The 15,807-nt window shown below is 44.1% G+C and overlaps 1 protein-coding gene across 1 annotated transcript in view; it reads left to right on the forward strand.

The window, feature by feature from the left end:
* Nucleotides 1–15,375, forward strand: part of phlpp2 (PH domain and leucine rich repeat protein phosphatase 2) — a 36,319-nt gene extending 20,944 nt beyond the window's left edge. Inside the window, exons 9-19 of the mRNA XM_064312495.1 lie at nt 308–510; nt 663–723; nt 947–1,042; nt 1,472–1,627; nt 2,599–2,799; nt 3,023–3,185; nt 3,403–3,533; nt 3,863–3,976; nt 4,225–4,419; nt 5,391–5,619; nt 6,516–15,375. Coding sequence (XP_064168565.1) covers nt 308–510; nt 663–723; nt 947–1,042; nt 1,472–1,627; nt 2,599–2,799; nt 3,023–3,185; nt 3,403–3,533; nt 3,863–3,976; nt 4,225–4,419; nt 5,391–5,619; nt 6,516–7,802 — 2,836 coding nt within the window. The 3' untranslated portion in view covers nt 7,803–15,375. The remainder of the gene's footprint in view (nt 1–307; nt 511–662; nt 724–946; nt 1,043–1,471; nt 1,628–2,598; nt 2,800–3,022; nt 3,186–3,402; nt 3,534–3,862; nt 3,977–4,224; nt 4,420–5,390; nt 5,620–6,515) is intronic.
* Nucleotides 15,376–15,807: the final 432 nt, after the last annotated feature.

Here is a 15,807-nt window from a genome sequence, read left to right on the forward strand (position 1 = left end):
GCTGCATTATGGGGTCGGTGGAGTGCAATGCCCTTGTGTATGTTGTGGAATCAAACACTGGGGACAAACTCTAAAAAAATTCCAGTTCTAAATTATCATTGTGCTTCACACAAATAAAGTACCATTATGTTTACCAGGCTGTGTATAGCTGCGTATGGACCAGCAGTACAGGTGTTCTAGCATGTGTTCTAGCGATTAGTGGTATAATCTCCGGACTGTGTTCTAGACTTGTGTTCTCTCCTGCATGTCATTGGTCGGGGGTCTAGCCGTATGTTCCTGTATGCTTCCCCCCCCCCCACCCCCCCAGGCTGAACGGGCTACGCTGGGTCCAGAGCGACGGCCTGGAGCCCGTGAGGCAGGTGACCTACCTGGATGTGAGGGACAACCACCTGAGCGCCCTGGACCTCAGCTCCGCCTGCAGCCTGGAGACGCTGCACTGCGAGCGCAACCAGCTGGAGATGCTAACGCTGAGTGGCTTCATGCTGCGCGCGGTGTACGCCAGCAACAACCGTGAGTGACTCACCCGGCCCACTCATACGGATGGGGACCATTAAGATTCTATCGATAGCGCACGATTTACATTAGAAAATTTAGACATTGTTTCATTTTTTAAATATTAATTCTTTATCAGTTGATTATATTTTATTGTTTGTCTCCCGCAGGCCTGACCACAGTCAATATCTACCCAGTTCCCAACCAGCTGATGCACTTGGACCTATCATGGTAAGTTCTTGATAGGTCCATTGTCTCAGAGCAAATGTTAATACTTTTTGGAGGGAAATCCCGTGGATCTCATCAGTGACTACTACACAGTCTTTGATCCATGTTTGAGTGAGAGGCTCCCAGAACTGGCCAAATTCCGTATTGTCTTAACAAATGATATTCACACTAAAGGCTTGTTTTTAATGCACATAAAACTGAAATCTTGTTTTTGTTTTTTTGACAGTAACCTCCTTGAATACCTTCCAGACTGGGTGTGTGACACCAGGAAAATTGAAGTGCTGGACGTCACTCACAACTTTCTGTCCGAACTGCCCGCAAGGTCAGTATTTCAGTTAGATCTTAATATGCCACAACCTTCCTGTCTGCTCTCGTTCTCTGACATTGAAAGTTGTCTTTTAAAAACTTCTAATTTGAAAACAGAGGTCATCTAGTTTTTATTTGTATTTAGCATGGGAAGAATAGGTCTGCAGGTAGAGTGTTCAAAGATTAAAGATGACTGATACAACTGTGCTGTGAGCTCCTGTGTTGTAATGATGTAACATTTCACATTTCAAACATTACCTTTCAAATAAAGTGAGAATTTCGCTTTATACTGTTGCATTCAAACACAGATGGAAGTTGTGCTTTATTTGAATACACTGGGCTGTGTTTGAGGCCTGTATGGTCTGCAATGAAAGAAAGTTTTATGGATTTATGTGCCCTGGAGTCCCCATTTCATGAATGACCAAGTTGATGATCACTTCCTCAGACTGCTAGGTAGCCTGAGTCTGAGAAAACTGCTGGCCGGCCACAATCGGCTGCAGAGAGTGCCTGACCTGCTGGACCATATCCCGCTGGAGATGCTCGACCTCCAGCACAACAAGCTGGGCCAGCTCCCAGAGAGCTTCTTCTATAAGGCGCTAAAGTAGGTCTCTCTCTTATTCTCTCTCTCTCTGTCTCTCTCTCATTCTTTCGCTCTCTCTCTCTCTCTGACACATTTTCACGTGGCTGCTGCAGTTGAGATTCTCTCCATTCTTCCAGGTCTGAAATGCTCATGGCTACTTAACCATTTACATACCAGGAATGATCTATGGCTATATTCTGTTTCTTACTGTAACTAGCTGCTACTGTTTTAACAGTCCTCCAGGCTGTTTCTCACCCTCCTTTGTAGACATGGGCTGTTTCATTAACGGGAATTCCCTTCAGTAGCAATGGGCATTTCACACCGGGGAGAGAAACACTCACTGTCCAACTTGGTGGAGAAGGTTTGTTCAGCTTTTCTTCCCAGAGCATTCAATCTCAGATCAGATTTCAGAATCTTTAGAATAACCCATAATCTTATATGACAAAAGCTGAAACTGATCCTAGGTCAATCACAGGGGATAGAATGCATGACTCCCATCCTGCCTCTGTAATATGAGCCACACAAGTCCAATGGCTTCTTTCTCTGAACCAGTCTCCCATCTCCTCTTGGATAAATCACAACTGGGCCATGGGACAACCTACCTTGCTGAGATCCAGAACAATTTTTTCCATTGTATCCATGTGTCTTTTTATAAACAAGATTATTCTCAATGACTGTATTCTCTCTCCGTGTTTATCTTTTGTCTTATTTGTCTTTGAAGTATTTCTTGGCCATGATTCTGTTTCACTTATTGATTTATTCATGTTATTCATTATCAGGGAACACAACTATACACCACTGTGTTCCCTGATAATCTCACAGTAAGATTAAGTGTTGTATACATTTTCAGGAACTGTTTGTAAATGTTAGCATAAACTGGGCAGTTACTTGAAATAGGAATATTCTGTGACAGGAGCTATGCAAGTGTACTAAATATAATGCTGTCTGGGTGGTCCTTAGCACCATTGTCCTTACTCATGTCCCAATCACAGCCTAAGGTACCTGAACCTGTCAGCCAATTCCCTGGAGGCTATCCCCCCAAGCAGCCAATCAGAGCAGAGTCTCAGCAACCTCCAGGAGTTGTACCTGACTGGCAACAGTCTGAATGAGAACAGCGCCGCCCAGCTGGTGGAACATCAGAACCTGCGCGTCCTGCACATAGCCTACAACCAGCTTCTGTCCTTTCCTGCAAGGTGTGTGTGTGTGTCTGTGTGTGTGTGTGTGTGTGTGTGTGTCTTCCTGTCAACATTTCTGTCAGTAGATGCTTGCATTGTGAAGCTTTCATAACGCTGGCAATATTTCCATGTAAAGTTATCAGAATTATCAAAATGAGACAGTTTATCCTGTGCTCTTGCTGCTCATGCAGAAGACCTGTCCTCTCCTGGCTCAGAATTCCCTTGCTATCCAATGTTTCAGTAAGCTGAGTAAACTGGAGCTGCTGGAGGAGCTGAACCTCAGTGGGAACAAGCTGAAGACCATCCCCTCCACCGTGTCCAGCTGCAAGAGACTGCACATCCTGGTCGCACACTCCAACCACATCAGCGTCTTCCCCGAGATCCTCAACCTTCCTGAGATCAGGGTCAGAGCCAGCCCTGTGTGTGTTTCTGTGTGTGTCTGTGAGGATGTCTGTGTGTGTGTGTGTCTGCGCGTGCATGCGTGGTGTGTGTGTGTGCGTGTGTGTGTGTGTGTGTGTGTCTGCGCGTGCGTGCGTGGTGTGTGTGTGTGCGTGTGCGTGTGTGTGTGTGTGTGTGTCCACGCGTATCTTCAGTTCCCCTGTGTAATTTGTTCATCTGCAGCTGGTGGATCTGAGCTGTAATGAGCTGACGGAGATCGTGCTGACGGACTCTGTGCCTGCAACACTGCAGGAGCTGGACCTGACAGGCAATAGCAGCCTCATCCTGGAGCACAAGACACTCAATCTCTTCAGGTGAAAGACAGGCCTGTGCTAAACGGGGCTACAGCCAAGGGGAATCAGCTGAAGGACTCTGGGATTGGATTCAATGTTTTTGGGATTGAATGTAGAACAGTGTTTTGGATCCCTTGTTCCCTGTGAGTTGCTATAAATGACTAAATAATTGCATCAGGTCAGATACAAGCAGTGTAAATTGCCCTTGATAAGTTAAGAAGGAAAAATAATAAAGTTGTTGAATGGAGAAATGTATATCAGCAGGCAAACGTTATTTTAGATTTGTAACATATTTATAATACCCCCACTCTTGTCTTGTTTTTTTATCTTATTTTGTGCGTTGTCCTCAGTCACATTGCTACCCTGAAGCTGGATCAGAAGCAAGTCATTATGACAGGAGACTCTCTGGGTTCCTCCATCCTGTGGAACCACGGATACTCAGAACTGAGTGGCCACAGAAATAAGTGAGGAGACAGAGAGAGTGTGTGTGTGCGTGTGTGGAGACTGGGAGAGAGAGAGAGAGTGTGTGTGTGTGTGTGTGTGTGTGCACGTGACACTGATCCCCAGTTTTATCTAGGATATAAATCATTATCTGCATATGTGTTTTAAAAAATGTATGTAATTTATTTTAGTTTATTTATTAATTTTTATATGTTTTTTATTTGAATACATTTTGTGAGCATGTGCCATTGACCCTGTGTCCCTATTGCAGGCTGTGTGTGTCAGTGCTGGCGGTAGATCGATTCAGGGACAGCGCGGAGGCTGTGTATGGCATCTTTGACGGGGACCGCAATGAGGAGGTGCCCCGCCTACTGCAGTGCACCATGGCGGAGGTGCTGGCCGAGGAGATAGAGCACTCCAGCGTGGACACTGTGTACCTGAGCAACACCTTCCTCACTTCACACCGGTACTGCACCCCTGTCAGCTCTTATATACACACACACACGCACACACACACACACACCGGTACTGCGCCCCTGTCAGCTCTTATATACACACACACGCACGCACACACGTATACACACACACACACACACACACCGGTACTGCGCCCCTGTCAGCTCTTATATACACACACGCAGATGCACACACACAAACACAAATACGCATGCACAATCACTAAACCACACATACACACACGCAAGCAAAAATACCCACACAAAAAAAAACACACTAAAATGAGTAGCACAGATGTATAATTATTAACTGAAATTGCATTAGCATTTGATAACATTGTGTCGTGCCAGAGAGATATCATATACCCCAGACTCCAGACTGTGTTACCAGACACTGTCGAAGCTGCTCTCGGCGCACCCCATAACTGAACTCTATGGTATCATTATAAACCCAAGCTAAGGCCATGAAGGCTTTGGGGATATAGGACATCATGCCTGCCAGGTGTTGAGAGACCCCAGCTAGGGCAGGCCATCAGGCCTTTGTTGCTTATGCTTGATTTTGTAGAACTTTATTCATGTTTTAATTGGCTGACAAAAACATACTTCGCCCTTTCAGATTGAATGGGCTCACCCACAGGGCTTATTCCTTTTAACATTTTGAATATGTTAATTTTGCAGTTGACACCTATTATTTTTGAGAGGGGGGCTGTGACACTTATGCATATGAATGAGACAGGAGATTTAGGTTTTTATGGGTCATAGACTGAAGTGTTTCTCTTGGTAAGTGAATTATACATACGTCCATGCAATGGAGCAGTGCCTTAACAGGAGCCACTCAGCAGTCCCCGTTTTGCATATTTTTAAATAAATTAGCAGGGCCAGTCTGACTAATGCAGATAAATGTAAATGCGGCTTCTGCAGTGAGACTGAGTGGATGCCCAGTCTTCAGGCTCTCCCCTATCCTGTCCTCGTTGTTGTGCAGCAAACTGGGCATGGCCGGGCAGAAGCTGGGCGCCTCGGCGCTGCTCTGCTACATCCACCACGAGGCCTCCAACCCCTCCAACTTCAGCCTCACCCTGGCCAACGTGGGAACGTGCCAGGCAGTGCTGTGTCGAGACGGGCAGCCCCTGGCCCTGTCGAAGGTCTTCAGTCTGGAGCAGAGCATGGAGGAGACAGAGAGGGTTAAAAGCAGCAAGGCCATCATTACAGAGGTACCCTACTCCCACCACATGCGCCATCATTACAGAGGTAGTCTACAGCCACCACATGGGCCATCATTACAGAGGTGGTCTACAACCACCACATGCGCCATCATTACAGAGGTAGTCTACAGCCACCACATGGGCCATCATTACAGAGGTAGTCTACAACCAACACATGCGCCATCATTACAGAGGTAGTCTACCATCACCACATGCATCATCATTACAGAGGTAGCCTACGGCCACCACGTGCGCCATCATTACAGAGGTACCCTACTCCCACCACGTGCGCCATCATTACAGAGGTACCCTACTCCCACCACGTGCGCCATCATTACAGAGGTAGCCTACAACCAACACGGGACATCATTACAGAGGTACCCTACTCCCACCACATGCGCCATCATTACAGAGGTACCCTACTGCCACCACATGCGCCATCATTACAGAGGTACCCTACTCCCACCACGTGCGCCATCATTACAGAGGTACCCTACTCCCACCACGTGCGCCATCATTACAGAGGTAGCCTACAACCAACACGGGACATCATTACAGAGGTACCCTACTCCCACCACATGCGCCATCATTACAGAGGTAGTCTACAACCAACACAGGGGACATCATTACAGAGGTAGCCTACTGCCAACACGTGCCATCTTTACAGAGGTAGTCTACTGCCAACACACGGAACATCATTACAGAGGTAGCCTACGGCCACCACGTGCGCCATTACAGAGGTAGTCTACAGCCACCATAGAGGGTACATTTGATGTAGAATACCCTAATGCACATGCACACTTATAGTGAATGTGACCGAGATGATATGCACAGGGGGTATTTTAAGGTGGTGTTTGGGGTTGGATAGTGTGAGGTCTGAGAGGAGCCGTTATGGTGTGTTGCAGGATAACAAGGTGAGCGGGGTGACCCGCTCCTCCCGCCTCCTGGGCTGCTCCTACCTGTCCCCCTGGGTGCTGCCCAAGCCGTGGGTGCACACCGAGCCCCTCTGCTCCCAGGACGACTTCCTGATCCTGGGGACCAGGTCGCTGTTCGAGGGGGTCTCGTACCAGGAGGCCGTGCGCACGGTACAGGCCGTGCGGGACCCGCTAGCCGCCGCCAAGAAGCTGTGCACCCTGGCGCAGAGCTACGGTTGCCGGGACAACGTGGGGGCGGCAGTGGTGTCCCTGCGCGTCGGGGAGGACGGCTGCACCTGCGAGGCCGAGGGGAAGGGGGGCGCGGGGGCGGTGCTGCCCACCTTCGGTCCCGCCCCCCTGGGGGACCCTCCCGCCCTTTCCTCCAGCAGCGGCGTCACCTCGGAGTTCAGCAGCGAGCTGTCCGCCTCGGAGGTGGGCAGCGAGGCCGGCTCCACCGCCTCTGACGAGCACCCTTCCTCCAGCCCCGCCCGGCCAGAGAGGCGCTGCAGCCTGCACCCCGCTGCAGCCGCCAGTGGGGCGGGCGTCCCTGGCCCCAGCCCTGGCCCCGGCCCCGGCCCCGGGGTCATCAACGCAGGGCTGTTCCAGCGCCAGCCATCCTGCGCCACCTTCTCCAGCAACCAGTCGGACAACGGGCTGGACAGTGACGACGAGGGTCCACTGGAGGGCGTCATCTCCAATGGGAGCAAAGTGGAGGTGGAGGTGGACATCCACTGCTGCGCCTTTCCGATCCGTTCAGTGTCTCCTGAAGCCCTCGACAACCAGGACCTCCTTGACAACCAGCGGGGCTCCGTTTACCAAAATGGCGGTTTTGGTGGGAAGGCGCGACGCAGGGAAAATGTGGTTGTGTCGGCCACGAACGGCTGCCTTCTAGCGGTGTGTGGCAGGGAGATCTCTGACCTGAAAAAGTCCCCTTCCTCCTCCAGCCTTTTCGGAAAGAAGCTTTCCAACGGCTCCGTGGTAGCCCTGGAAGATAGCCACAACCTCATCGAGGTAGCCCTGGAGGCCCCCAAGAAGAAGTCGGGCTATTTTGCTGCCCCAGCCCAGCAGGACCCCGAGGACCAGCTGGTGGTTCCGCCCAGCCTGGAGCAGGATGTTAGAGAGCAGCTAAGGATCCAGAACGCCGTCACCCCTGGACCTCCACCCCTGTCGACACACCCCCCTGCCAGAGACCCTGAGTGGAGCCAGCCTCCTCCACCTCCCCAGGACCTGATCAGCACCCCTGCCCTGCAGCAGGAAGTCTATGACACTGCACTGTAGAGGGCGTGGAGCATAATGCCACGCCCACAGGAAATAAGATGCCATACCAAGGTTAGCCCCCTTGGAATATTACAGATCAAGTTTCCTTTTGGGTCTGACCTAAGTCTGAGGCCCAGAATGCACAGTTATGATTGCATTATGACACTTCCAGTGTTCTGAAACCAGTTTCACTGTGACTAATATTTTCTCTAGAAAATCTGTCTGAATATGTGACTTTATAAAAGATGATGATGAGGGCCAGAGAGCAAATTTAATTTATGGTAGAAGGCCAAAATCCTAAACTGAACTGGAATACCTTCTGTTAGTCGGTGTATCACTACAAAAGCTATAAGCAACAATTGCCCTTTACACAGTTTACTGTCACTGTAACTGGCTCTTTATTTACTTTATTTATCATCTTCTGTCCCAAGGAATCTAGAAGGTCTCCAATGTCGTAGAATAATCGTGTGACCTAAAGGTGAAGATGGGACATAAAGTGCCTACTACACCTAACTCCACTGCTAACTCCCTGGCCTTGGCATGTCCACTGGAGTATTTATTTTGCGGAAGGTTATCACTGTGTGATAGCACCTCTGGTACAATCACCCGGCCAGGTTTCCTCTATCTCAGACCTCAGAACCTGGCCAGCTGATGACACTGAGGGTGGTCTTCTGGGCTGGCTGAGCTGAAATGGGGTTTGCTGGACATATTCTGGGGTAATGGGAGGGTTTGTGGGAGGTCTGTTTTTTTATTTTTTTATAAGTTAGTGGCAAATGTGGTCCCAAGCAATATTTACTGAAAAGAAGGAGGGCCAATCACCAAGTGAATGCATTGAATGGTATCAATTCCATGAAGCACTGTTACTGGAGCTTGGTGCTGGGATGTGTGTTTATGCACGTGAAAGAAATATTTGACTGTACAGGACATCATTTTCAATCTTCGGCATTGCTGCTCTCCCTAATTCATCTCATGTTCTTACCCGCTAACTGCTAGCTGCTTACTTCCTCTTGAAACCAAACTCTGGTGGAACCAGGGCTGATGGCCCACCTGCTTTTTCCATGGTCTTTTTCAGGGTGCAGTGAGGTTGCTCCCGGCTTAGCTCATATCCCTGATCTACCCCACTGAGCTGGGATTACACGTTCCGCATTATCTGGAAAGCCGTGACATATTTCTCAAACAGTGAATAAATGGGGTTAATGGGCAATCAGCACTTGAGTCTTTCACAATCAAGGAAAGAGACAAAATTATACAAATTTCCGGTGCTGTTTTGACATTCAACAATAGAACATATTGCAGATACCATATTATCACGTCCAAAACATAAAGGCCCGCTCATGCGCAGCAAGTCTAAAAGCAAAATGCATTTAAAAACGTAGGTGGTGTTTCTGGTTTTTCAATTACCTGTGCCTGTATTAAAAAAAAGGCGTTAACTTTGAATGTAACATTGATAAAAGCCTAATTGGCTGAGTCATCTGTTTTTTTGTCTGTTTTTCTTCTATTAACATTTTTAAACACATTTTGCGTTCAGTCTTTCTGTGCGTCTGCGGGCTTTTATGTTTTGGACTTATTTGTTGTCGATGCGCACCTCAATATGGTATCATGAGCACAGTGATTTAAAAAGGTTCCAGAAACCATAGCACTGTACTGATAAACCCTGCACGATCTAGTAGGGAAGCTGTGAAATAATATAACTTGGTGCGTATGTATTTTAGTGTAGAGAGGTCAAAGGGGAATGCCAGAGATGGTGAATCATCATGAAAAAACTGCAGAGCTGTACTACCCAGGAATGGCTCCCACTACCTACATTAACAAAACAGGTGGTAAAATAGGGAGTGGGATCTCTCCTCAGACTATACAGAACTCTGTTATTCCAGATGAATGCCTGTGCTACGGTGACTGTGCAAAATGTTTTTTGAGGATCAGCTGAGACTCAGTATGAGACTGAAAATGCACTCAAAGTCTTAACCTGAGATTTTCACTCCATGGCCAAACATGTCCAGAGAACAGCAGAAAAGCATAATGGCTATATTGTAGTATTTATTTTTACATATAGGTAATTGAACAAATATACCTGCAGTTGTGGTGTATGTGTGAGTGTGGGTGTGTGTGTGTGCTTGTGCCTGTGTGGTTGCAATAAGGACTACCATAGCCATGCTATATGACTTTTACTGAAATGGTAAGGGTGCAGGAACAGTACAGTCTGGTCAAATAGCACAGTACATTTTTATCCATCATTGTTTGAGAACCATGGTTCTGAAATATTTCACATATTGAAATATGGCAGATGGCGACATCTAGTGGTAATAATTGAGAACTGTTGTAACTGGCCTTGGCATTTTGTTGTCTTCTTTTAAAGTGTTCTGCAAACTGTAACTATGACCCGTGTTGGCAATGAATGATGTTTCATGCATATTAAGTAGTGGAAAGTCAAATCATGTGGTATATACAACAAATTCAGAATAATCAAAAATTATGCTGGACACCTGACTGCTACTAGAGATACTGTACTGCTGACGTGGAGGTCATTTGTGTGTATATTGCTAGCTGACTGATTTCCAGTGGGCTTAACAGTGTACTGTAAGATTAAAACTGGCTGACTCATAGTGTGTTTCAAAGAGATCGAGTGGGTGGCCATTCGCTCCATCCTGACAGTGCTTCTGTAAGTGCCACAGTAAATCCAGGCACTCTTCTATTATTTAGGGATATAATGATAAAATATCTGAGGTTGATTTGACTACAGGTTTATGTAATCTGCCCAGAACAGCTGTTCATTTGCTAAGTCCGGCTCTGTGCCATACCTCATATACTTTGCTCTCAAACACGATCCATAGAATGTATTTTCTGTAAGGATGTGAGATTGTTCAGTTAATGTTTGAAGGTAATGGTCTCCAAGCTGATATGACCTACGACAGTACTAGTTTCTGGTGCAGCAGTGTGCCTCAAGGTCTGTCATTGACAGACACATTGTTACACGCTTTCTTTTTTTAGGCAGAGTATTCCACACATCATTATGTATTCATAAAACCTCTGGAAATTGGAAGAAAAGTAAAAATGTATAAAAATATTAGTAATATTAGTCATTTGTCGATCTGTCGGTTTCATGGTTATGCTGAAGGAAGCCTTCAACTAAATGGCTTTTCCTTTGTATTTAACTAGCTTGAAATGCTATTAGAATATACATGACAAATTATGGCAATGAACTCTAATGCTTTCTAATCATTAACAGAATTATCATTAAGTCATTTTTTTTACCAGTGAAAAATCTTATCATTGTGCCAAGATTAATGCCTAAAATGCACTGGTTCTTTTAAAAATAGGTTTGCGTGATAAGGTTTGTGCTGAGATGACTGGAGAAATCTACCTTTCATACTATGCAGTAGGTATTTGTTCACTACAGTGTGTGTTCTGGCAAGATTTTGTGTCAGTGTATGAGGCGGTATGTTCTGTTTTCTTTACACAAAATGCTCCCTTTAAAACAGTCTGTATGGCTTATACACTTTTAAAATGAATTATATGATTCAAGCGAGTGTAATTAATTGTTTTTACTCGAGCTTCATCTGTGTATATTTTAATATTTGAGTATATTTGCCATGCACTGTGGCTGTGGCACAGATCTGTGTAGAAATTGTTGTGGCAATTCTTGGCCTTTCAGATATGCTAAATCTTCTCTAAGAGAAAGCAGCCAATCAAACCTGAAATGAAAATTATACTGTAAATACTGTAGTATACTAATACTAAATGAATTGTCTGATTCCTTTCCCAATAAGTGTGAGCTTGTCTATGAGCACACGGATGCTGTGCACTTTAAGTACTACAACACGATTGGTAACAAAAGCGGGAGCTGGTTCGCCATCTCAATTTTGCTGTAGGTCATGTTCCCATGAGTACACAAAATTTAATAGAAAATGTTGGGATTTTACTCTGATGTTCAGCACATGGAGAAAGAGGAACTTTTAATATATGATTTGTTTATGAAGGCATCCACTTTGCCTTTTCATTTCATAATTGTTCTATTGAATAAACAGAGGTTTCTTCAGTTGTGGGCATGCCCTAGAGCTGGGCCTCTTTAGCAGTTCAGATCACCCTTACATAATACTAACATCTCCAAAACTGGCAGTGATTCAGATATGAAGTTCCTTTCCAGCTCACGCACAGTGCTGAATCACAAATCTGCACACATTTCCTTCAGGAATTTGCACGCAAGAACCCAGAATGAATAATCCTAACCTTAATTTACCCTGTTAGCATGGCTAAGGGTCAGCTGAACTGAGTGGTGGTAGCTCAAAGCAAGTAGGCCAGAGCACTGCAACATGAGGACAAATCATGAACATTATTTTAAAATTATATATGCAAAGTATTTCAGATTCTTGTGTATATATTAGTGTGACCTTTAACTTGGTGTGGCTTAAAAATGGGAAGTTTTAAAGCACCGTTAAGATAGTGACTGTGTGTTTGTGTTCGTGTGTGTGTGTGTGTGCATTTGTTTGACTTGTTCAGTGCAGTGTTCAGCTATTGTGTCCATCTTTTGCCAGCTCTCTGGTGGTTCACATACAATAACTGGTGGGGTTTAATGTTTTTAGTGAGTGTGATAGCCCCAGTATATGTACAGTATTTGTGTATAGGAAGTACAGTAAGGCTAAATTCCCCTGGTATGGCCAAGTCACTCAGTTCTTGAAAACTTTCTACCCCAAAATCATGGGATAAAATTTCCTTATTACAATATGCTGATATGTGCTAAATACACAGGTCACAATTTAGACCCTCTTGAATAATCACTGTGAAAGCAGCCATTCCAAAGCATTGAAGGTAATTTACAATCATTGTAAATGTTTGGGCCAGACTCAGTCGGATTGCATCTGTACAACATTAGGTAAATTCCTGCAGAAATGTGCACGGGATGGGCTAAACCTGTAATAATGGATGAGATACACAGTTGAGATTTGTTTCTCAGTGGTAGCCAGTTGATTCAAAATTACGTGGGATGGGAGTGCAAAATGTGGGAGGGGATTTTCCATGTTTGGTCCATTGACTTTTCTAGAGGCCATATTTGCATGGGCATTCTTCTGAAAAGCATTAATGTTTGCTTTTTTGTGCACAATATTAGTTGTATAAACTGGGCATCATCATCTTAAAAAAGAACTACTAAATGTACTTGCTGCACAATATAAAAACATCATGCCCTCAAACGTGCACGTTTAAAAAGCTACTAAATAATGTGCCTTTAATCAAGCTCCCATTAATATATAACCTTAGGATGTTTGTAAACCTACTTGGTACACACAGAATTAATCTGTGCCACTTTGTTTACATTTTAGATTTAAACATTATGCTCTATCAGACCAGTTTCTAAATTATTTTTTCATACATTTCAACGGTGTAACCTATAATGTGTAACCTTAACTGTGTAACCTTGTGCCATGTGTTCTCATGATGTTAACCAAGCATTGTCTGTGGTTTGTGCCACTTTTCACAAAACAGAGTATTTCTTTTGAGAAATTGTGCAATTGTGTAATTGTGCTCTAGATAACAAGTCTTTAACTTGGTTGTCTACAGTATATTGCCTGCAAGGAAAGTTAAAACATATTATTTTTGTATGTCACCTTGGCAAAGCTGGTCCATTGTGTACCACATAATATGAAAGAAACCAAAATATGACAGTTATCAGATTGTGAGTGAGTTCCTTTTTTTAAAATACCACAAACTTGTGTGTGTGTGAGTGTGTATATAAACATACATACATACATACATACATATACTATATGGCCAAAGGTATGTGGAACCTGACATCCAACATCCAAAATTATGGGCATTAATATGGAGTTAGTCCACTCTTAGCTGCTATAATAACTTCCACTCTTCTAGGAAGGCTACCAGATGTTGGAGCATTGCTGCAAGAATTTGCTTCCATTCAGCCAGAAGAGCATTAGTGAGGTTGGGCACTGATTGGGGTGTACTGTATGACATACAGTATATGACTGAAGGGGTGTCTGGACATGGTTTGGGCCAGGTCCCCCATTCCAGTGAAGACAAATGTTAATGCTACGGCATACAATCACATTCTAGACGATTCTGTGCTACCCCAACAGTTTGGGGAAGACCCTTTTCTGTTTCAGTAATGCCCCCAGGCACACAGCGAGGTCCAAATAGAAATGGTTTTGTTGAGAACCGTGTGGAAGAACTTGACTGGCCTGCACAGAGCCCTGACCTTGACCCCATCCAACACCTTTGGGATCAATTGGAAAGCCAACTGCGAGCCAGGCCTAATCACCAAATCAGTGCCCGACCTCACTAATGCTCTTCTGGCTGAATGGAAGAAAATCCCTGGAGCAATGCTCCAACATCTAGTATAAATTCATCCCAGAAGAGTGGGGGTTGTTGTAGCAGCAAAGGGTGAAACAACGCCATTTAATGCCCATAATTTTGGATGAGATGTTGGATGTCAGGTGTCCATATACTTTTGGCCATATACTGTGTGCATATATATATATATATATATATATATATATATATATATATATATGCATAGAGAGAGAGAGAGAGAGAGAGAGAGAGTGAGAGAGAGAGACCAGGACCAGGTGAAGTATTCTTGGTGGTCCACAGGGTATAAATGCATCATATTTCCTTCAAGGAAATTCCCTTTAATATTTTAAGGACAAAATATACATAGTATATCATTGGGGCCATATAAGAAAATAATTATTAAATATTCCTTGTGCGTGTGAACTGTATGAGTGGTATCTAGCAGTGGTTTGTTGTTTTTCTTTTGGGGTGGTTTTCCTAATTTAGTGTTTTGATTATTTTTGCGTTTTTGATGATGAATTCACGTACTGTATGTGTGCTCTGGGAATGTGTGTGTTAATAAGGCATTAGTTTCACTTTCTACTTTCGCAAGAATGCACCATTTTGGATGTGGGTGTGTGTGTGTATGAGAATTACCCTTGCTTTGAAAAAGCTCTTAAAGGTAATGTTCCAGTTGTTTAATGTATAACCGGAGTAAACACTGTCCAAATTATTATTATTTTTATTTCTAGAGATGCCCAAATATTTTTCTCACAATACCATGAAACCTGATGATTATTTTTTATACTTCATGCTGTTTTACAGGTCCTTTTCAGGAATTTAGAATTTAATTACATTTATTTTGTGACTGATTAAGGTACTTTATTTTGTTTTCATAACTGATTATTGATGTATTTAATGTCAGTCATGCTCAAAATGCTGTGTATGTGTATACAGCATACATGTATGCACATACACACATATGATTAGAGAACATTTTTGTTTCTAAGGCATTGTTTAGGTATTTTAAGGATGCATTATATTTTTATGTTTAAATTTTAAGCATGGAGGAAACCACTGAGGAAATTCCAGTTATGTTGGATGTATCTAGTTTATGAAGTACTTTGTTGATTTAATGTGTCAAAAAAGACTGAGAGCACTTTTGCTGTTCATCAGCCAGAACTGAACCTGTTTGGAGTGGGCAGTGGTTCGTTATTTCACTTGATATGCTGCTATGACTGGTTTTGGGCAGAAAAGCTGTATTTTTAATCAACTTTTCAACCAAAGTAGCAATAAAAATTTATATACTGTGAAATGTGGTTTTTAAGACATTTTTTATTTCTTGTTTTAAAGTGCCAGGTTATTTATAAACAATTTGTGTACCACAAAAGTTGGTTATCTGTTGCATTATGGTGCTATGCTGCGTAAATAACTAAAACAGGGTGTTAGCATCAACATTGTTATTTCGGAATAGCGCAAATGGATAAAATTGTGTTTGCGCCAAAAGCTGCTATTTTTACCCTTGTTTTTCCAGAACATACACTGAGTGGGTAGAATTGGGGAATAATAAGACAAATATCAGTAAGTAAAGTATTGCTAAGTACAGTTAGACCACAATGCATTGATGGTACTATTCTTTGTTATACCAGCCAACCTGTAGGCTTAACCAATCAGGACGGCACTGCAACAGCCTGTCAGGTGCACAGCCTCGGTGTGATTAGGAGTTCAAACTCAAATTCTGATTCAG

This window comes from Anguilla rostrata, chromosome 16 (assembly GCF_018555375.3).
Source record: "Anguilla rostrata isolate EN2019 chromosome 16, ASM1855537v3, whole genome shotgun sequence".
Lineage (NCBI taxonomy): Eukaryota > Metazoa > Chordata > Actinopteri > Anguilliformes > Anguillidae > Anguilla > Anguilla rostrata.